Source organism: Callionymus lyra, chromosome 7 (assembly GCF_982586985.1).
Source record: "Callionymus lyra chromosome 7, fCalLyr1.hap1.1, whole genome shotgun sequence".
In the NCBI taxonomy this organism is placed as follows: domain Eukaryota; kingdom Metazoa; phylum Chordata; class Actinopteri; order Syngnathiformes; family Callionymidae; genus Callionymus; species Callionymus lyra.
Genome location: NC_141824.1, coordinates 14,864,904 through 14,887,098, shown reverse-complemented (window position 1 = coordinate 14,887,098; position 22,195 = coordinate 14,864,904). Strand labels below are relative to the sequence as shown.

Genomic DNA, 22,195 nt, shown 5'->3' with positions numbered 1-22,195 from the left:
GTCACCATGGCCTCCGAGTCAACGGAGGTCATTAGAGGAGAACTGAGGATGGACCAGATCAATATGGTTTGGAGTTTGGAATTAATCTTCGTATCGTGCATCAGGACGAGTGCAGGAGACATCAACGGAGAAAAAGGAAAACACGCTTTTTCCATGTCTCTGTTTGGAGGAGGCGACGACAGACAGGCGGCGGATGAAGGGAATAAGAGCCAGATGACAAAGATGGGAGCCCCTTTAAGTCATTTCTGTTGAAACTGAGATACAAGCATCACCGGCTTAGCTTCGGCGGATGATAATGAAAAACACAGAGAGACGAAGGAGGAAGAGTCAGGCAGCTGCGAGGAGTGAGAGTGACAGACCGAAGGGGGATTTGTAGTCAAAGATAAACACAGTTTTCTTTCTATCCGTCTCACACTCGCGCTCACTGTGGTGTTGATGTGAGGGAGCGTGCACGCTCACGAGCGCACATAAGCAACACTATTCCGTTGCAGCAAGTGCTTGGCACCTGAAAAAAAAAAAAAAAAAAAAAGTTCACCCGCCACGGAGTAACCATGGCAACCGCAGCGATTTTGCTGTTGCTAACACCGTTGCTTTATGTTGACTGATGAGAGACTGAAATAGAGCTCGATTACTTTTGTTTTAGGGAAGTAGAGTTGATTTGTTATGGTTTTTACAAAATAAAAGTCTTTAAAAAAAATTTGGAGACAGGGGGTAGACTGTCTTGAAATAAAAGAAAATACATAGACATAAATATATACATATATCACATACATATAAACACTGTATATATATAGTATATATAGTTTTATCTTCCTTATTGCTATAATTATATTCATTTTTATTTTGTGAGAGAGTGCCTATAGACAATATTTTTTAGATAGACAAAGTTTTTTCTATGTGCGTTGAAGTCTGCTCGAGGGACAACATTCTAATATATATATATATATATATATATATATATATATAAAATGTTCATATATTCTGGTAACCTAGCAGTTAAGAGTCTGATAGACACGCCTTGAAAAGCTTTTTTTATACATATATTTATTCATTTTTCAATAAGAATATATATTTATTGAATCCTGAAGGTTGTTTTTTTTTTACTTCTTTTTCATGAAGTCAACTAAGATTAGCTCCTTGGCTGAGGTATGGACTATCCTGGTCCAGGCTTCTCAAGTTAATTTATTTAAAATCCACATATTTAACTTAATCTCATTTAACGTTTTTATGTTATGTTTTAAGTCATGAACTTTATAGAGGATTTCATGAAAATATCTATAAATAAATGTGTTTTTTAATTTAGTTTAATTTAGTTTTAGTTTTGATTTTCCTTTTTTAAATAAAAATGTATTTATTTATAGAAATCACTATAGTTTCATCTCTAGTTTTGTTATATTTATTTAATGACAATGAATTCCACTTAAACGTTTCGCTTACATCAGCACTTTAAATTTAGCAGAGATACACGACATCTTAAATCTGCAGTGCAATCTGAGCAGATGGTACGGGGGTGAGGCACGGGGCATGCAGTGGTAACTCAAGAGCCTCACGGAACTACATGAACACACACACACACACACGTACTATTTCCTGTTCTGCTCAGCGCAACCACAGACATGAAATAATGAAATATTGATGAACGGACGAAGCACTACTCAGCACCGGCAGTAAATCCAAGACGTGAGCACATGAAAAGGACGGTGAGAGAAGTTTACCAGTTTCTTCTTACTGTGCAACATTCTCGACTGGACCTCAGACTGCACGGTTCACCAGGCTGTGGTTAAGCTAATATATCACATTAAACTGCATAAATATTTGACATCTACACGTGTACGAAGAGTGAGGTTTGATCTGAATAACACATCTTCCATGAAGACTTAAGCTGCTTTTTTATCGCAAAACATTCCATTTTTTATTGTTAACTATGAAGTTTGATGTGCTTTTTATCTAGTGGAGCATTAGATTGATCACAATAGACATACTTTACTCAATAATCTTTAAAGAAATGTCCATTTCTTAACAAAAAAACAAAACAAAACTCAGTGGAGCCACAGGATAACAGGAGTATGTTAAAGATGATTATCCTTGGTTGTTAAATGTTATGTGAACGTCCTCTAAATCTGTTTCTTGGTGTAAAAAAAAAAAGGCAAAGCTGGTCATTTATATGCCGTAAAGTTTTTATGTATGTTTGCCATTTCAAACCACTTCACCGCATAGTTGGAATCCATCCTTCAGAGACATTAATGTGCGTATAAAAGGTGCTTTAAAAGCTGTAATTCTGCCAACAATACAGCGTATAATGGTCAAAAATCCGGGTGAGTTGTTTTTGGACGTTAATAGTGAGCGAATTTGTGGTCCCCATATGCGTTTATGTTGTGGTACATTAGTACTACAATTCGTTTTTCCAGATAAAAACCTACTATTACAATTAGGGCGGTCAAACAATATTGATACAGTGATATATATCTTAATAGTATTTTCACAATACTTTTACCAATTTGAAAAAACATATAATATAATAATAATAATAACAAATATGTTTAAATATATATATATATATATATATATATATTTCAACATATTTATTTTTATGTATTGTTTACTAATTGATTGTTTACTGTTTCATGAAGTTTGGTAAAGATTTAAATAAACATTAAAATATTCACAGCGTTTCTTAATTTCTGTGCTACATTTATTTTCGGACCCTAGATGGTAGTACTCATTACATACTCCCAGGCTAAAGGTTCAATGAAATCCTGCGAGAATTATGGGAGATGACTAAGGACGAGAGGATACAGTCGACTCCAGGAGCTTTTGAAACTGATGCTTCTTTATAATACACACCCCTAATTACAATACATATTATATGATACATAAGTATACACACTCATCCATGAAAAAGTAGTATGAACTATGAAAAAAATATACTTGTTTATTGAGTTTTTGTAAATCTGACTCTTTTTTCTTACCGTTTTTTTCTTTTCGTTCAATTTTTATGTACCAAAGTGAAAACATTTTACAATAATATGCTTACTTTTTTAAGGATTAATGCTTTAGGAAAACGCAGGAGCTACTTCGTATTATGATCAATTCAAACATGTATTAAATGTCTTAGTTTTAAAGACATTTATTGGTGTAATCTTGAGCAACCTTTGAATTTAGTCAGCGAATAAAAGTCTTGATTGAGCTTGAGATTAACATATCAAGCATCCATCTTGATAAAGCCATTTATTACAAAGAGGAACAGATCAGGGAAAACGCCTAAGAGTTTCAATCTCCAACATGTGCGAGGAAACCGACAGAGTTCAATCACGAAATCGCAGCACATAATTCAAAACAACACTCATGTGAAGACGGTTATTTAGTTTGCAGCGGGTAGTGCTCTTTCCAGAGTGGATCAATATGACAGAGACAATTGCCAATTTTAGTTTGCTCCATTGAAATCAGTCAATGTTTCCATCCAGGAAAAAATAATAATAAGGAAGATGTGAAATTGGCAGTGGCACGATATAATTGAACTCGGAAGGAGTGGACTTGAAGTGGACAATGTCCCTGACGGATGATCATACGTCATCTGACATGAGGATGGTGAGGACATTGTTTGACACTATAAGTCCAAGAGAAGAGACATTTGGCTTTTCAACCTAGAATGCCCAGGCAAGAGCTGATTGACTGGAAACCACCTGTGGACATTCATTTTGTTATGCAAACCCTGCGATCATTGTTGCTCCACAGGAGGGAACGTGGTGAGGGGGAGTGGGGAGTGGGCCCAGAGGGCTTATAGGGGTTTTAGCGTCATATTTAACGTATTACCACTTCGTAATTACAAACAGTGTAATATACATTAAAGCTTAAACATTTATGTATTCATCCCCCAAGAATGTTATTTAATGCTTCTCGATTAAATTTATTTATTTAAAAATCCAAATATTTGATTTTTATCTTATTCAACCTGAAACTTATTTGCTAACAGACAACATTTCTTTCTTTTTTTTAAATAAATGTTAATAAATATGGTTTCTCGGAAAATATCATTTAATTTTTGTCCATATTTCGATCATTTACTTGTTTGGCCTCCAAACTCTTTCCAGTCATGCTCTGTTCAAAAGGAGCTAAAAATAATAATAATAATAATAATAACACAGTAAAAAGGTTTGATTCCCGGTTAGAATAACTCTTTTCTTTAATTCACTTATTTCATTTCATATATATATATATATATATATATATATATATATATTTAAGACATTTAAAATGGAAGTAGTTCTATTGATGGGTTTGATTCCCAGTTAGACTAACTATTTTCTTTATTTCGCTTTAGTTATTTTTTAAGGCAGTTTTAATTGAAATATTAGTTCTATTATCATTCTGTATCATGGAAAATGCAAGTCATGTTAAAATGTGCACCTTGTATGCACTGTGTTTCTGCTTTTCAAGTTCTCTTGTCTTTCTCTTTGAAACCCAAATGTAAAATTACGATTTCTACCATTTTGAGAGACATTTAAGACATATGTTTTAACATATTCTTGAGCAAACAAAGCAACAGAATAATTATTTATAGTTTAAAATCGTGCCGAGCCACAGCTTACAGATACACAGATGTTTAAAGTGAGACATGACACATGATAATAGCACCGTAACATGTCGATACCCTGATATATTGATATTAGTTTCCCGTCCAAAGTGCGTCGTTATCAGACATTTTACAGCATCAATCTCTGTCGTCCGTTTGTCGGAATATAAACAATAAACGTGTAAAAGGGGGTGGTAACTTACTATGACAACAGTCCTTCGCTAGGTTATAAATCTCTGTTTTCACCGACCAACAGGTACTTTACGGAGACCTTTACCCCGGCAGGGGAGAAACGCAGAGGTGAGCCAACCTTTTTACTTAACTAGAAGTAAATACGTTTTTTAAACTACCTCGGTGGATGAATAATATCTTACTGCTCAGACGGTGCTTCGTGTTTTGACGAGAAAAAATTAAATGAAAATAACACGTCAGGTCGTCGTTTCTGGATACTTCATGCTTAGCCATCCAGTTGGCGTCCTCCCCGTTGAATGAGTTGTTTTGGAGGCTTCTGTGCGAGTGACTCGGTTGACTCTAAATTCACAGGGCCACGCACATATTTGGCTCACTGTCTCACTCGCTGCCCTCTGCTGATCTTCACAGCACATTGAGCAAGATAGCTATTAGCTCCTCAGACACATGCTCCTCTCTCCCTTCTCTACTCAAGTTTATGCGGATACACACACACACACGCCTTCACACTCACACACGCACAAAAACACTCACCTTGTCGGCCTTTATATTGCATCACTAAGTGATTTAAAATGTGTTTTCCTTGATGGGAAAAGTCGCACTTCAACTCTTTCGGCGGCTTTCGCTCGCGATCGTATTCACAGGGTCGCGATGATCATCAGTGAACTTTATCTTTAGTCCGGGGTCAGTCGTGGGGTCACAAGTGACCGATAAATGATTGCTGTGCTGACCTTTGGAGCCACAAACTCATTTGAGAGCTAATTTTAGAGCACGGAAGTTCAAGGAACGTGAGAGTTGCCTGTAAACGTTTTATTTCCCAGCTTTACGGCGGAAGGGGAAAATAGGTTGTTTTTTAAGTTATAAAGTCATTTGAACAATCGTCATTTAGAAGATAAGAGTCATAATCATAAGTATCTCAGTAGATAGTTCACATCATTACAGCTTTACATGTTTCCCACCCTTGTTCCTTCTGTGACACAAAACTAAAACTAAAAATTTCTATTAAGGGTCAAAGGAAGTGATAGATTTTAATACCATTATTGGACACCTTTTTTTCTATAGAATGACCCCATAACATGACTTGTCCGGACAACCTTGGTCCCCAGTGTTTTCTCTTTTAACTCTAACAATCGAAACATATTTATAGTGAGATATTTGAGTTATTCTGCAATACTTTGAATACTTTGAATGTTATTGAAGTCTTACTTAACCGATATGTTTTAAGTTAAATTGTACTTCAATAACTTCAGCATCTTCTTTTACATGTTATATATATATACATCTTATTTTGAATTATATATATACAGTACACATATACACATATATACATATATATATATACAAAGACACACGACGATAAATTCTATATAATTACCACACAATTTAGTCATGCAAGAAAAGCCATTGACTGAGGATGAGAGGATACAGTTGATTCCAGCAGCTGACTTTTTGGGCGTATTCTGGCTTTCAGTTCTAATATTTCAACTTAAAGAGTGGAATAAGATGTCAATTAAATTCAGTGTCCCCATAAATTCCTACGAAAAGAATGCAAATGTATCGAAATATATCATATCGCGTGATGAAAATATTGCATGGAATTGTATCGTGAGCTGATAATATCGTATGAAATCATATTGCGAGATGAGTTTATCACTACAGCGATAACACTCTTATTAGATCTATTTCCCAAAAAAAACATATGCATATAAGGTATACAAACATATATAATATTTAACTTCTTATAGCATATGGAAAAGCGCTATACAAATAAAAATTACTTACTTATTTACTATTTTATATAATCATATAGAGTGGTTACTGATGATTCATTTGGATAAAAAGCAAATTTAATGAATAAAAACGTGATGAAGACAAATTAAATGTTGTGTTTTACAAGCGCCATCACACTCTATTGTGATTCACAGATGGGGAAGAAATTTTCAGGTTTGGAGATCTCTTTGATGGTCATGTTCCTACTGACATCAATCACTGCCATCGCTCTGATCGTGTTGTTCGCCATAGGCGAGACTGGGGTCCTCAAAGATGGTAAGTGGACACAGTAGGGTTACAAGTCAATTGTCATTAACACGATCTGATCCGTCTGCAGATGATTTCGTTCCCCAATGTCCAAACATCCCAGATAACGAAAGAGTGGATTGCTTCCCGGATGCTGGAGCCTCAAGGGTAAATTGAAGAATAGAAAATGTATGTTTTATGGACTTGTTTTATGAGTCGTTCTGGAGGAAAGAAACAAATGTTCTGAATAAATAAGCTGGTACAATAGAGAAGTTCACTTCTAGTCAGATTTAATTCAACGTATTGAGTCGATTTATTATGGCAGAGTATAAATCAAAATAAAAAATTCAATTAAATTTTTTTCTTTCCAAATCACAGGCCCTTTGCGAGCAGCGTGGGTGTTGCTGGAGTCCGCTGGATGAGAGGCGAGTGCCCTGGTGTTATTTCTCCACCAATCACGGCTACATGGCTCAGTCTGTGGACCAGTCGGATCCGAAAGGTATAGCGCTTGACCTTTTTCCTCAATAACACTTTATTGACTTTATTTGTGAGAGTGTGCATGTCGGCTGGTTTGAAGTGCACATATTTTCTGTTCTTTGTGGTTTTCATTTATTTCTTCACTTGTCGGTGACTTTTTGAAAAACCCTGCGTTTGTGAGATACACCGTCGATGGCCGGTCCAAAGAACATGATTGACCTCGGAATACAACTTTTTCTATTTTACGCTCGACTTCACCTGCTTTTCGCGAACTCAAGTTATGTTGGAAGGAGTTTATTTAGAGGAAGTAAACAAGTGAAATAAGGATAATAAAGAATATAAATTGAATTAAGTTGATTAATTGAACTTGTGATTGTTGTTGCAGTTGTGAAGGCACGTCTTGCCAGAATGGACTCGCCCTCTTTATTTGGCAAAGACATCAAGGAACTGGCCTTTCAAGCAGAAATGCAGTCAGAAAACCGCCTTCGATTCAGGGTACACGCTGTCATGTTTTTCATGTTTCTACAAAAACAGGATACAAAAGCAACACGTCTGTAAAAAAAAAAACCCCGTTGTTTTCTTGATGTGTTCTATTGCAAAGATGCATTTTCTATAATTGGGTGGTAAACAGTGATCTACATAACAAAGAAGTGACATTGCCTGTAGATAAAAAGCCACCCCCTCCCCTCTCATGCTTCCCCCAGATCTTTGATCCCCACAACAAGAGGTTTGAGGTCCCACATGAACACGTCAACGGCCTCAACAGCAAGCCGACTGTCCCGATCGGCAACACACTCGAGATCACACAGAAACCCTTTGGGCTGACGGTCTTCAGGAAAGAGACCAAAAAAGCTCTGTGAGTAGCGACAAATTTGTTTTAATCGTAAACTACATTGTTTAGGAGGATTTTATTGCAGGTATTAAGTGCAGAAAACGTCAAAAAACAGGTAGAAAATCGTATATTACATGGGTTGTATTGACAAACTTAAGCAAAAATCTACCTTAAATGTGTAATTTCGGTCAAAGTAGGTCAACCTTCCCCTGTAGGTGGTCACTTATATGACTGAAAAATAAAAGTTTTATAATGATTTACAGTGTAAAGATTTATATATTCTAGATTCGAATTGGTTTATGAGAAAGTATCTCAAGGGATTTAGTATTTTCTTCAGTCATCTTTAACCCTCCTATGTGTGAATTAAACATGTTTTAACGATCTAACTACAGCTCTTCAAGCGCCGCTTTAATCGCTTGTTTTGCTCAGATGAGTAACTCGTCTCCTTGTATCATCGTCTTGGTTACGTATTCCCGGAATGAATGGCTTTGTTTATTCAGAATCACTACTTATTAATCTGTTATCTCAGGCAATAAAAATGACGTTGCCGACTTGAATGGAGCCACAAAGTCCATCACTTGCTGATGTGCGGATAATATTGTGTCGAATGGAAACGTGCGACTAATATTATCGCAAATACAGATCGGTCGATAACAGATTATATAGTGATAGATATTTTTTTGGCAGTTGGGAGACGGTATTACATTTTACTTGTTTACATTTTAAATGGATTGATAGTTTCCATATTTCCTGGGATCCATCCATACAAACATCGGAAAAACTTGAGTTAAAATTCCTGAGAGACTTAAGTGCCCATCATTTTTTACAACAGGTTCAACACCACCATGGCTCCGATCATATTCTCAGACCAGTACCTCCAGCTGTCGGCTAAGCTTCCGTCCCACAACATATACGGCCTCGGGGAACACGTGCACCAACGGTTCCTTCACGACACCAACTGGAAAACGTGGCCAATCTTCACGAGGGATGCGTTTCCTAATGGGGTAAGGAGGACGACAGCTTGTTGTGCATGAATTACTGGCAAATTATTTTTCCAAATTTGATTTAGTCGGAATTACAGAGCACTCAGCTTTGATATGAAATACACCAGGCTCAGTGAGACTCCGGTTGCAGCGAAGTGAGACGTCAAACTCTCACAGTTTCTTATTGTCACAGACAGTGATGTGATATAACTTAATAGAAAAGTAAACTCGGGACCTGCTTTTTTAATTTAGCCTTGTCATCAAATTTTGGACATTCTTGGAATGGAAATCTCTTTCTCCCTTAAATGCTGGTCAAACAAACTCTAATTTAATGACAGAATGGTGTAATTTGATTTACGGATGTTTCTTTAACCGCAGACAAAATAAAAACTCTTTTCTCTGACTATAGGGGACTCACAACCTGTATGGACACTACCCTTTCTTCATGTGTCTTGAGGACAACAGTGGGAAGTCGTTTGGGGTCTTCTTCATGAACAGCAATGCAATGGGTAATTATCATGTCAACACACGCTTTTTTCATATGGATTTATTTATAATTATAACCTCTGCCCGATTTAATTTTGACTAGTTTTAATTAATTTAAAATAGTGTCCCTGGATCCCCCTAGTGTCGGAAAGGTGTTGCTTTTGCCAATTTTCTGTCTACATGTGTTTACGAATGCGATAAAAGGCTCTTGAATTAAAGAAGTTAGTTGGTCACATTTTCACTCGAATGGAGGGTCAGTTGCACAGTAAAGAGCATTGTTAGAATAATGGATACAGAAATCTACTGCATGCATCAGTCATTTTAAAAGCTACAATTATTATTAAGGAAAATATAAACATAAAGGGTCAAAATATTACATATTGTTGCATTGTATTTTGTTGCCAAGATGCAGTAAGTCCCTCATCATGACTATGTTTTGAACTTATCACTCGGCGAACAAGAGGTTACGAGAGCAGAGTCCATTATGACATGGTATAATGGCTTCACTCCTCCTCCAGCCAGCTGTAATCACACCCCACTTTTTTTTATATAAAGAGTCCCTTGGAGGTGGAGACTTCCTGGATTGATAACGCGTGGTGACAAACCTCAATGTTTGACCAATCACAGCAGAGTGGGCGTGGTTATCGTAAACAAGATTTAATCCCCAGGAAAGCAAAGTGTTTTCAGTGGGCGGGGCTTAATCACATTTTCTAATGGAAATATTTCAATGAAAAGAGAGTTTTGTACAAAACAGACAATAGAAGTCCAAGATCTACTTAAGAGACACTCCTATCATCACATCAGTCGCCCTTTATTTCACTCAACGGAAGTGTTCAGTTAATGCTAAAAATAGTAAATTAAATCAACTTTAACTAATGTCAATGTGTGTTAATAATATAATACATTGTAGGATTGAAATATCTAAGATTTTGATTGTTGCTTGCATTGCACGATGTTTCATTCATCATCATCATCAAACGATGAACTAATGGTTGGACAAAATAACAAAGAATAATGATTTAAAAGCAGGAAGAACATGTGCTATAAAGATCCAGTTTTGTTGGGGAAAAGTACACCTCGGCGCACCGTCAGTCATTCGCCGATGCGTCTTCCAGACTGCTGACACGACTTTCAAATCCCTCAATCCAAACTGGAGTCTGAGCACCTTCGACATACAGTCGGCGACTAACGAGAAACTTGACGACAGACACTTCACCAAACAGCCGTCTGTTCACAAGGCTCTCATTACCCGCTCCGTGTTCGGCATCTCTCATTCATAGATATCTTTGACAAAGACTGCCAGAATACCGTATTACTTTTCTAGTGGTTTTTTTTTTTTTCTGAGGCACTTCAGGAGATTCTGTCGACTGGACAAACGTCGCCACCATGTGATTGAGGGACTAGACAGAGGCTTCGTACTGTGTCATACCGAGGCCCCTTTTCTTCCCTGAAAGAGGCAGCAGATAACAAACACTTTACTGCTTCACTGATACACGGTGGGCGAGGTTACTTAATTGACTCGCAATCAATTGTTCCGCCACAGCTACCACGATCTATTCATTGAGACTCTGTATTCCGAGCGACTCCGGAGTCGTGCGCTCCGTGTGGAAGCATCGGTTGTGTACAGAACGCTCAGAGATAAGAGCATGACATTCCTTAGTCTTCGCACGCAGAGTCGAGAGCACTGTTGAGATAAGTCTGATTCCACTGGAGTCTTGGGTTGCATGCAATTATGGGGCGGAAAAAACAATATACAATATGGATGCTTCAACACTTGCCTGCCTATCACAGGTTGCACTAAGAAGAGTCTTCTGTCTGGGGTTCCATCAGACCACAAATTCACCTTTGTACCTTTATAGAAGATTAAATCAGATTGCGAATTATAAAGACTCGAATTGAAGTGTTTTCGGAACTAGGTTTATACCGTATACTCTTGTTCTGCAATACATGTGACGACTAGTAGAGGCTGGTCCAGTACATGTATTTTTATTAATTTAATGCAAAAATCAACAGTTTATTTAGATAGAAATATCATTATTTTTAATTATACTATGACATACAATATACAGAATAAACCAAATGATTAAAAAATACTCAAGGTATAAAAGATATTAACAAAGGGTCTACCGTAGGAGGAAATCAACAATATTTTCTTTTATCACAAATATTTTCTAATACACACAAAGACACTGCAAATAAAAATAGTAATTATTATTAAATATAGTTTTTAACCAAATATAGTTTATCCGTATGAAGAGTTCTACAAACATATGTAATCATCCCTCTTGATGATGACTTTCAATGGAAAAAAATGAATTTATCTAAAAAGACAGCCAAAATCGGTGGGAGAGCGGCGCCCCAGCGCCCTCTATAGGTCAGCTACCACACAACTGCTTCGGAGCAGTTGAAATCAGAGAAAATGTTATTCTACGTAGATACTTGATGAACTTTCAATGAACATTAAACCAGAAATGTGTCTGATTTATGAAACAAATGCCCATGGAAAATTAAGCCACATTGCTACACTATTCCAACAATAGGGGGAGCCAGAAACAATATTTCAATTCTTCAATATTGGGGCTTTAAAATTTCCAATGATTTGTTGCATGACTGACTAGTGTTTGCATCCAGATGTGATCCTTCAACCGGCACCAGCAGTGACCTTCAGAACAATCGGTGGCGTCCTCGACTTCTACGTCTTCTTTGGAGACACCCCGGAACAAGTGGTCCAAGAGTTTTCAAATGTAAGGCCTACATTATTTCGGGAGATGGAAAAACTGATAATTCTTGTCTTCAGGAGATTTCAATGAATGCTTTTTTCTTTCAGCTGATTGGCATGCCAGTGATTCCTCCCTACTGGTCACTGGGCTTCCAGTTATCCCGGTGGGACTACGGCAGTCTGGCGGTGGTTAAAGAAACCGTTGAAAGGAACCGGAAAATTTCCCTTCCTTATGTAAGGAAAACCAAAGTCTCTTGAAGTAACTTGGAAATTGTTTTTGTAACATGATCGATCAACCGAGAAGAGCAATTTCTTTTTATCAAAATTCCAACAAAGGTCACACAGACTAATCATTTACAGGTGGCAGACGAATCCCAAAGTTCAAGTAAGGTCTAGCGGGAGATATAACAGGTTCTATGTTACACAATAGAGCCGGAGAACAGGTGAACAGACCTTTCATACTCCTGTGTTACACATGGTAGATAAGAAGATGGTATCTTAAAGGGCAGGTGGTATCTGACGCACGGCGGGGGGGGGGGGGGGGGGGGGGAGTCTGATTCATTCAATTAAAAAGTCAAATTTTGAATTTATTTCGTGAAATCCATTGAATTCCTCCAGAAGTACACAGGGGCTGAAATAAAAAAAAGTATCTCACCTAGTGTAACCCACATTAAACTTGAACCTTCCCTGCAATGCTCCAGAGGCGAGAAACCAAATCCACTATCTGCGAAGACGTGATATGAAGGTTGAATCAGCAGTTCACTCGACAGCCAGAATGATAGGGATGGCCTTTAGCTTAGGCGGAGTAATCCAGCTTTCTGTCACATAATAGAAAGTCTGCCCGGCCGTACAGGTTCAGTGCTCGGGCTACTAGTCCTCAGTCAAAATAAAGTAAGCTGGAGAAAAGTTTTAACCAAAACAAAAACATGCTCTCCCGATGTAAACACTAATCGCAAACATCTCGTGTTCCACTGATGTTTTGAAATTCCTTTTTTGATTTCCCAACTCATGAATTAATCATTTAATCCAGGTATATTAAGCTCTTTATCTTCAGAGAACTCGAGAAAAATATGGCTGTGCAATCAAACGCGAGATCAATCAAGGGCGGAGTTTTATCCGCCTCATCTGGTAATCAAACACAAACACTGCGATATTTCCGTCTTATATCACCCAATCTCTCTCTCATTTACAAACACATTACCATGCATCTGCTTCCTCTCCGCCTCCACTCGGGGACAGATCTGATAACCATTAGATGGAACGACGAGGGCATTATCTCATTTACCCTAATAAGTTTGGAGCTGCTTAACAGTAGAAGAAGGAGCGGATCTGTTCAAACCATCTGCTCCTTTCGATAGGCAGTTGACTCTGACAAACAACTACATGTTGTGTTCACATTAAATCGCACACTCTCAAAGTCATAATTCTTCGATGCTACTTTCGTTCTCTCCGTTTGTTGGACGGGTTTCTGGACGGTGAGAAATCTGGTCAAAAACAATGTTTCAAGGGGAGGACATGTGGTTCCTTTATCTTCTATCAAAATAACTTGTCAAGCAGCATAATTGTTAGAGCTCAGAACGTTTAAAATGATCCGAAGTTTCAAAACAATAGCCACTAAAAACAATGTATTATAGAGTAGAGAGTGCCATCTACTGGACTAAAAGTAAGTACGCTGCTTCATGAAGCTTCATCGGTCCATCAATAATATTAGGGGTGGGACGATACGGTGAACTTGCCATTGGATACTGTGACAATATTAGGCCCACGATAATGATAATGTCACAATACAAAATATCTCCATTATTCATAGTCCAAGATGTTTTATCTACGATATTACACAATTACAACTGATTAGAAAAAGATGTATCTTTGTATTTTCGCCATGTTTCTTCCGTTTTCTTCTGTTGGGTAACAACTGTACCAGCCACATAACTAGCATTTAGCACTAGAGATTTAAGTTAATCTAATTTAAGAAACTCCAACTCTCCTGACTCCCTCACATGTTTTAAACATTGAAGTCTTCCTCTCCAAAATGCATCCAGTCCTTCATTATGACCATGTTTTGAACTTATTACTTTATGAAGTTATCCCCCCGTCTGAAATCTCAGTGAACGAGAGGTTACAAGAGCCTATCATGACGTAGTAACGGCTTCAGTCCTCTAGCCAGCTGTAATCACGCCCCTCTTTGTTTATACAAAGAGTCCCTTGGAGGTGGAGACTTCCAGGATTAGAGACAAGAGGTGACAGACCTTGATATGTGACTAGTTACAGCAGAGTAGGCGGGGCTTAAGATCATTTTTTATTGTAAATATTCCAATGAAGAGTTTTCTACAAACAGACACACACTTATGATACAATAGAGGTCCAAGATCTATTTAAGATACACTTAAATGAACACTTTAGGTGCCCTTTAAGTACTAATGGTGACAAAGGGGCAAATTCATAATGTGTGTTGTAATCAAATACTGATTATTTATCACGACAAAAAAGCACAACAATATCCTGCAATAACGATTTTTTATTTCCCACTTCTAATATATATGTACATAGTTAGACATGTGTATGTGTGTTTCGTTGTGTATAAGAGATATTTACAACACAACAATAGTGTTTGAAAGCATTCAATTAGCTGGTGTATTGTGCAGTGCAATAATCAATGATTGTCATTGATGACGGGGATGAATAGAAAGTCTCGCCTCCCTGAACAATGGAGCTACAAAAGGACAGCGTTAACAAGACTAAAGGCAGGTTTGATAAGAGCGATGGTGAAGGCAGTTGAGGTCAAGCTTTCCCCCCGACAGAATAAATCCTTTTAATAAAACGTTACAGGCTTTACACTTGTAACGTGATTTCCAGTCGTCGCCAAAGGAGATACATATTCAGATACTATCGTTTTTTTTTCCTCCTCAGGAAATCCAGTACACCGACATCGACTACATGGAGGACAAGAAAGATTTCACGTACGACAAAGTCAAGTTCGCAGATCTGCCTACGTTTTGGAAATATCTCAACGACTTCGGCATGAAATACATCCTCATCTTGGTAAAAAAAAAAACTATTTATCTGTGATACTTGTATTTACAAAAGCGTATTTTTAGCAACGTGACAGCACTGAAGTCTGAAGGCAACCACTTCAAATACAGCTTGAGCTTTTGTTTGCTTTATTTTCCCCGAGACAATAGATTCCTAATTCACCTCTTATTCTTCATCGTTTTGTTGTGCTAATGCTTACATTTTTTGTAAAAACAATTTAATTCATCCTTAACCTTCACAAACCAGCATTAGAAACACGTTTTAAAGTTATCTCTCTCATTGATCACGACGCTACTTTGATGCTGATCGTGATTGATTTGACAGCATTATCACCACTTGCTGTAAGAATTTATAACGCTTTTAAGTTCATCAAAATGATTGGTGCTTGACATTGTGGCTCACGACGGTACGTCCGTCTGCAGGATCCAGCCATAGCCACCAGCAAGCGTGTGGGTAACGCCTCATACGAGTCCTACGACCGCGGGACTGCGAAGAACGCCTGGGTGTTCGAGTCCGATGGAAAAACCCCTGTACTCGGAGAGGTGAGAGCTCAGCTTTTTTCTAAGAAGTTCTAAAAGGAACACTAAAACTGGGCATTTGTAGAAAGATTTTCCTTCAATATCGTCAATACAGATGGTTTAAAAATGACCAATAAGGTACTTTTTTGGGGGGCTTCAATTTGACACAACTCAAATCTGCTTCCTTATTAAATGTACTTTGTAAAGATTGGCAAGAACCTCACAATACTGTATATACTATGTTTTTTTAGATTATGATGAGAGATACAATATTGTGATATATTTCCATATATTAAATTTATGAATAAATAAATAAAAAACATTTTTTTATAAAGAACTAAATAAATTGAAAGGACAAAATTAGTGACTTTAATTGTATTCATTAAAACTGTAGTTGTATTTATTAAAACTGTATTTTTATATATTAAAACTGTATTTTATTTGTTAAAATTATAGTTTAATTAATTAAAACTGTATTTTTATTTATTAAAACTGTAGTTGTATTTATTACAATTGTATTTTTATTCATTAAAACCGTTTTTTTTTTAAATATATATTATAACTGTAGTTTTATTCATTAAACTCTATTTTATTTATTAAAACTGTAGTTGTATTTATGAAAACTATATTTTTATTTATTTAAACTGTACTTGTAGATAAATCATGATAGTAAATGCATCACAATATTGTGATATATTTCTATATTCAACAATTTATGAATAAATAAATACAAATAAATTATTATAAATGACAAAAATCAATTAAAAGGACAATATCAGTGACTGTAGTTGTATTTATTAAAATTGTATTTTATTTATTAAAACTATATTTATTTATTGAAATTATAGTTTCATTCATTAAAGCTGTAATATTATTCATTAAAACTAAAGTTTTATTCATTAAAATTGTATTTTATTTCATTAAAACTTATTTTATTTAATTGAAACTGTATTTTCATTCATTAAAACTGTAGTTTTATTTATTAAAACTGTACTGAACTTGCCTCAATGGTACACAATGAAAATTTTTTTTTATATTTATCAATCAATGCAAGTTTGTTCTCAAACCGATGTTCATATCCTTAATATCCATGAGCTACAACCTAGTTATTGTGCATTAATCGGAGGATAACCATGAGAACCATGAGCTCTATTCAGTGAAAAGAAAAACGCAGAAATAACACCTCATGAAAAAAAGAACAAAAAATACTTTTTGTAAAGACCTTGAATTTCTTGCCGTTAAATTTCTATGGTGTCGCCGGTTATCAGTGACAGATAAACTCCAGCCTGTATTTTATGGTTTGGGAGGAATACGAGTGTGTGCGCACACACACAAAGGGTGTGTACACGTGAGTGAGATTCATGTCACGGACTGGGTTGTAAATTTTTCAGCAAAAGGAAGTCAGGGTTAAAGAAAAAACAGCCCGAGTGGAGCCACCTTGAGATTTAATATCTACAATGCAGGGCAGAAGTGCTTCACACACACACACACACAGACACACAGACACACAGACACACACACACACACACACACACACACACACACACACACACACACACACACACACACACACACACACACACAGTAGTCGTAGATTAATCATTTTTCTTAATACATGTCATTAGGGTTGACTGCCACCACACAGTCACGTCCAGAGATTTCTATTACATTATCGATCCCTGTTCCTCTGCTCACTACTTCAACGCATCTGTCTATTAAGTCACTCCTGGGCCTCTCGCTCTGCACTCAGACCGTCTTGTCCTCATGCCTGAGCATCACTGGCTACATGTACATGTTATTTAAGTTAAAATGTAAAAAAGAAAGTATTTTTTAAAGATTTGATATAAATAGCATAAGATAAATTGATCTTTTTGTTATAATATCACCCCAAAGTCTAGTTTTTGTTATGTTTAAATGTATGATTGTATCAGATGAAAATATTGAAATATAATTAAAAAAAAATTACTTGACAATATGCAGTTCTAGTCATTGACGTTCTGATATATTTTGGATTCAAGCGTAGCTGTAATTTTTAGTTTGACCAGCAGGAGTGAATATCGCTGTGTCATTTTTTCTCAACCGTTTAAAAAAAACAGTTCTTTATGTACAAGTGTAGAAAAACTAAACACACAATAATTGTTAATTATCATTTACCAGATCAAAATAATATTAATATTGTATTTGTATTTATTAAAAAAAGTTTATTTTTATTAAAAATATATTTATATTTGCTAAATTTAATTTTTATTTAAACTGTATATGTTATTCTTTATTCTATTATTCTTTTTAACGGTAGTTTTATTTATTATAACTGTATTTTTATTTATTTAAACTGTATGTTTTGTTAAAACTGTATTAAATAAACAACAACTTTATTTGTTTATATTAAAACTTTATTTTTTTTAAATGAAAACTGTTGTTTTTTATATTGAAACTGAAATCATATTTATTAAAATCAGTATTATTTTAATCAAAAATGTATTTTTAGTCATTAAAACTGGATTTATATTTATTTAAACTGTAGTAATTCATTACAACTATTTTTATTAACAATTGTAGGTTTTGTATTGAAACTCTATTTTTTTTTAAATTAAAACTTCAGTTTTATATATTAAAACTCTATTTTTTATTTATGTTTAAGATGTCATTTTTTAAATGTTTAATGTTAAATCTTCCACTAATAAAGGCAATAAAAAGCATTGAAAATGTTGATCCAGGTCTGACTGAACATAGTTTTTTTACCATGACAACTCCATCCAAAAGATAGTGACAAACAAAAAGGGTAAAGACATGAATTTAAATTATATAATGAAAATAAATACGCCACTATTTGCGACTGTAATGAATGAATCAAATTACGATTCATACTTCTTCAGGTGTGGCCGGGAGAGACGGTGTTCCCAGACTACACCAGCGAAGACTGCATCCAATGGTGGACGGATGAGTATCAGCGCCTCTACGCAGAAATCAAACACGACGCCCTCTGGATTGTAAGTCACGCGATGCATGTGTTTATGGGAGCGAATCAAACATTCTCATCCGTTTTCAGGACATGAATGAAGTCGCAAATTTCAAAAAAGGATCAACAAAAGGTTGTGCGGACAATGAGCTCAACTACCCTCCGTACACGCCCAGTAAGGACATCGTAGACTTAAGATACTATTGGTTTGGAGTCGTCCACATATTCCTTACTCAACTATTTTCCAGAGATCCTCGACGAGGTGATGTACAGTAAGACCCTGTGTATGGACGCTAAGCAGGCCTGGGGGAACCACTACGACGTCCACAGCTTGTATGGATACTCTATGGTGTTGGCCAGTGAACTGTAAGTGCAACAAAATAATAATAATAGCTTTTTTATTGTGCTTTATCTAGGGACAAAAACTGGAAAAAAAGGATGTGAAATTCTGCTATTGTATAGTATTAACCTTTAGTATGAACTATCTTATCTTATCTTATACCTGTAGAAGTTAAGTCTTGTTATTAAGTACCATACTTTTAAGCTAGTTCATGTTTGATACACACAAAAGTACACACTGTTCTTTAGTCAACCTTCATCAACATTTTCAATTATAACCAAAAGTTAAAAAAGTGTGTCTGGCAAGGTCACTTATCTTCCATCGTAAGTTAGAATTAAACGTATATAATATTAAAATGCCATCAGAGATTCAGAAATAGACGCATTTTAGACCCACACTATGACGCACAAACCCGGTGGGTCGGATTTATCAAGTGATTTTTGTTCCCCGCTTTTGATTTTTCAGTATTTTGTGTCACAAAACATTCATAATTTCCAAAAAATGAAATTAAATCAACGTCAAAACTTGCTACAATCAACAAAATCAGGATGTTAACAGTAGTTTTATTCATTATAACTGTAGTTTTATTGAATACAACTGTAGTTGTATTAATTTAAAAAAATGTTTTAATTAAATCTGTAATTTTACTTATTAAAACTGTAGTTTTATTTATTAAAACTGTAGTTGTTTTCATTATAACTGCCTCCTGCTCTGCAATTTCGATTGCCCCGCTTTTGATTTTCAGTATTTTGTGTAACAAAACAAGAATAATTTTAAATAAATCCGATATTAAATCAGCATCAAAACGACAGTCAACAAAAACATGATGTTAACTGTAGTTTTATTCATTAAAACTTTATTTTGCAATTATTTAAACTGTTGTTTCATTGAATATAAATTTAGTTTTATGAATACAAATTTAGTTGTGTTCATTAAAAATGTATTTTTATTCATTAAAACTCAATTTTTATGGATTAAAACTGTATTTATATTCATTTCTAAACATATACAAGTCAAATAAATACGAAAATGCCAACAGAGATTCAGAAATAGACGCATTTTGCAAGGTGATTGACCTTGACACCTTGACCCAGAGACAACACAAGGGATAACACAAACATTTGTTTTCAGGGCCTTTGGGTCACTTTGACCCTTGAGTTGTACCATATTACACTGCTTTTCAGGAGGAAGTCATATTTAAAAAAAAATTGGATAAATAACCGGCGCTTTACTTTCATAAATCTTATGTTTATGACTCGACAAATATGTCGCAGTTTAAATAAACGTCACCATTTGCAGTGTTTCAAACACATCCTGACAATATGATCCGTTTCTATTTCTTATCCTGATCTCTCGGTTTTCCCCTCATTCGAAGTCTCTGTGTGTTTGCAGGGCTCTAAAGGCGGTGTTTAAGGAGAAGCGCAGCATGTTGTTGACCCGATCTTCCTTCCCCGGCGTGGGGAAATATTCCGGTCACTGGCTGGGTGACAACGCCGCCAACTGGAATGATATCAAATGGGCGATTCCCGGAATGCTGGAATTCGGGCTTTTCGGGGTTCCTTACGTGAGTGGCGTTCTTGATATCGCGCTTCAGAAAACTCAAGCTAGATTTGAGATTACCGTTGGTTACACAAAGACACACACAAAGACACACACACACGAGGGAGAACAGGTGTTGCGTCTCCGTCATGCAGAGAACTTCGCTGGCAGAGACTTTTGTTTCTCCAGACACTACAGAGTTGAAATCCGATTTAGATCAATTCCCTCTGATCGAGTCTGTCGTGAGACGAGTCCACCAGTAAACAGTGGAAATTCAAAAAGCCCCCCCCGTGGTGAGAGCTGCTAGTGAAACATCCTGGACTTTGTTTAGTGATTCATTTAGATAAAGACCACTGGACTCGGCCTCCTCGCTTTACTTTAGCGTAGATTTAAATGTCCTGTTTCTAAGGTTCGTTCGTTCAATATCGTCTCTTACTTTTCGCTGCAGATCGGAGCCGATATCTGTGGATTCTTCGACGATTCCTCCGAGGAGTTGTGTCGCCGCTGGATGCAGGTGGGAGCTTTCTATCCCTTCAGCCGAAATCACAACGCCCAGGGCTATAAGGTACAAGATTTTTTTTATTTAATGAAACATTTACTGTGTATTGACAAGAATCTGGTGATACGATATGTATCACGATACAATGTTTGATGATACGATATACTGCCATATATTGCGATATTGTAGTAACAACAATATATTATAATATACACTTTTTCTGGCTTTTACAACAAATAAATGGGCAAATACTTTCTCTAATCAAACGTGCAAGTGCTTGTAAGAAAATGCTTCTCAAAATATTAACAGAAAATGTAAACTTATGTTAACAATGGAGTGCATTGACAGACTACATTAGCAACCCGGAGCAACATGCGATATCTAGTATCTGTCAGTGTTTTTTATTTTATTTTAAAGTTGGTTTTGAAGCCAAAATGATTGTAAAAATCAGCTTTAAAAGCTGAGGTTGAATATTTATTTAACCTTTGAAATCACATTTTAACTTTAATTAAAAAATCTGTGATCAACACGATTTATAGGTTACTTAGTAAAGCGTTTAGCGGTTTTATGACTAAACTAAACTTGTTAAATGCATTTTATTTAATGCCGGTCATCATTGACTGTCTTGAAGTTTGTGAAAGCAAAATTTACCACAGAGTCCACTGATGTCACATTTTCTTGATATTAAAACAGTGCTATTGAATATCGATACAGTATCGGGAATAAATAATATAGCGATATATCGATATTTTCTTACACCACTAGTCACAAGTATTTATTTTGATTCGGTGATGTTCAGTGTCTTATCATAATACAGTTATCTCAAGACACTTTACAGTTTAAGTAAGACTATATTGGAGATCAGAATTAAGAATAAAGTTTTGTTGGAAAAACTCTAATGAGTGATTACTTTTGTCTCAGATAAAAAAAATATTGTCTTAATATCGAGCAATTATCCAACATTACTGAGAGTTTCTGTCTGAGAATAAAGGCAAAAAAAACAAAAAAACATCACTTTAATATGAAAAATGT

At 35.9% G+C, this 22,195-nt stretch overlaps 1 protein-coding gene across 1 annotated transcript in view; it reads left to right on the top strand.

Moving 5' to 3' along the window:
- The first annotated feature begins 4,850 nt into the window (after positions 1-4,850).
- The window catches only part of si (sucrase-isomaltase), a 42,746-nt gene continuing 25,401 nt past the window's right edge, over positions 4,851-22,195 (top strand). The window contains exons 1-17 of the mRNA XM_087796350.1: positions 4,851-4,873; positions 6,688-6,808; positions 6,870-6,946; positions 7,157-7,277; positions 7,641-7,750; positions 7,960-8,111; positions 8,920-9,091; positions 9,480-9,579; positions 12,188-12,300; positions 12,384-12,509; positions 15,186-15,317; positions 15,731-15,850; positions 18,703-18,816; positions 18,876-18,960; positions 19,034-19,151; positions 20,518-20,689; positions 21,113-21,229. Of these exons, the coding sequence (XP_087652476.1) occupies positions 6,688-6,808; positions 6,870-6,946; positions 7,157-7,277; positions 7,641-7,750; positions 7,960-8,111; positions 8,920-9,091; positions 9,480-9,579; positions 12,188-12,300; positions 12,384-12,509; positions 15,186-15,317; positions 15,731-15,850; positions 18,703-18,816; positions 18,876-18,960; positions 19,034-19,151; positions 20,518-20,689; positions 21,113-21,229 (1,950 nt within the window). The 5' untranslated portion in view covers positions 4,851-4,873. The remainder of the gene's footprint in view (positions 4,874-6,687; positions 6,809-6,869; positions 6,947-7,156; positions 7,278-7,640; positions 7,751-7,959; positions 8,112-8,919; positions 9,092-9,479; positions 9,580-12,187; positions 12,301-12,383; positions 12,510-15,185; positions 15,318-15,730; positions 15,851-18,702; positions 18,817-18,875; positions 18,961-19,033; positions 19,152-20,517; positions 20,690-21,112; positions 21,230-22,195) is intronic.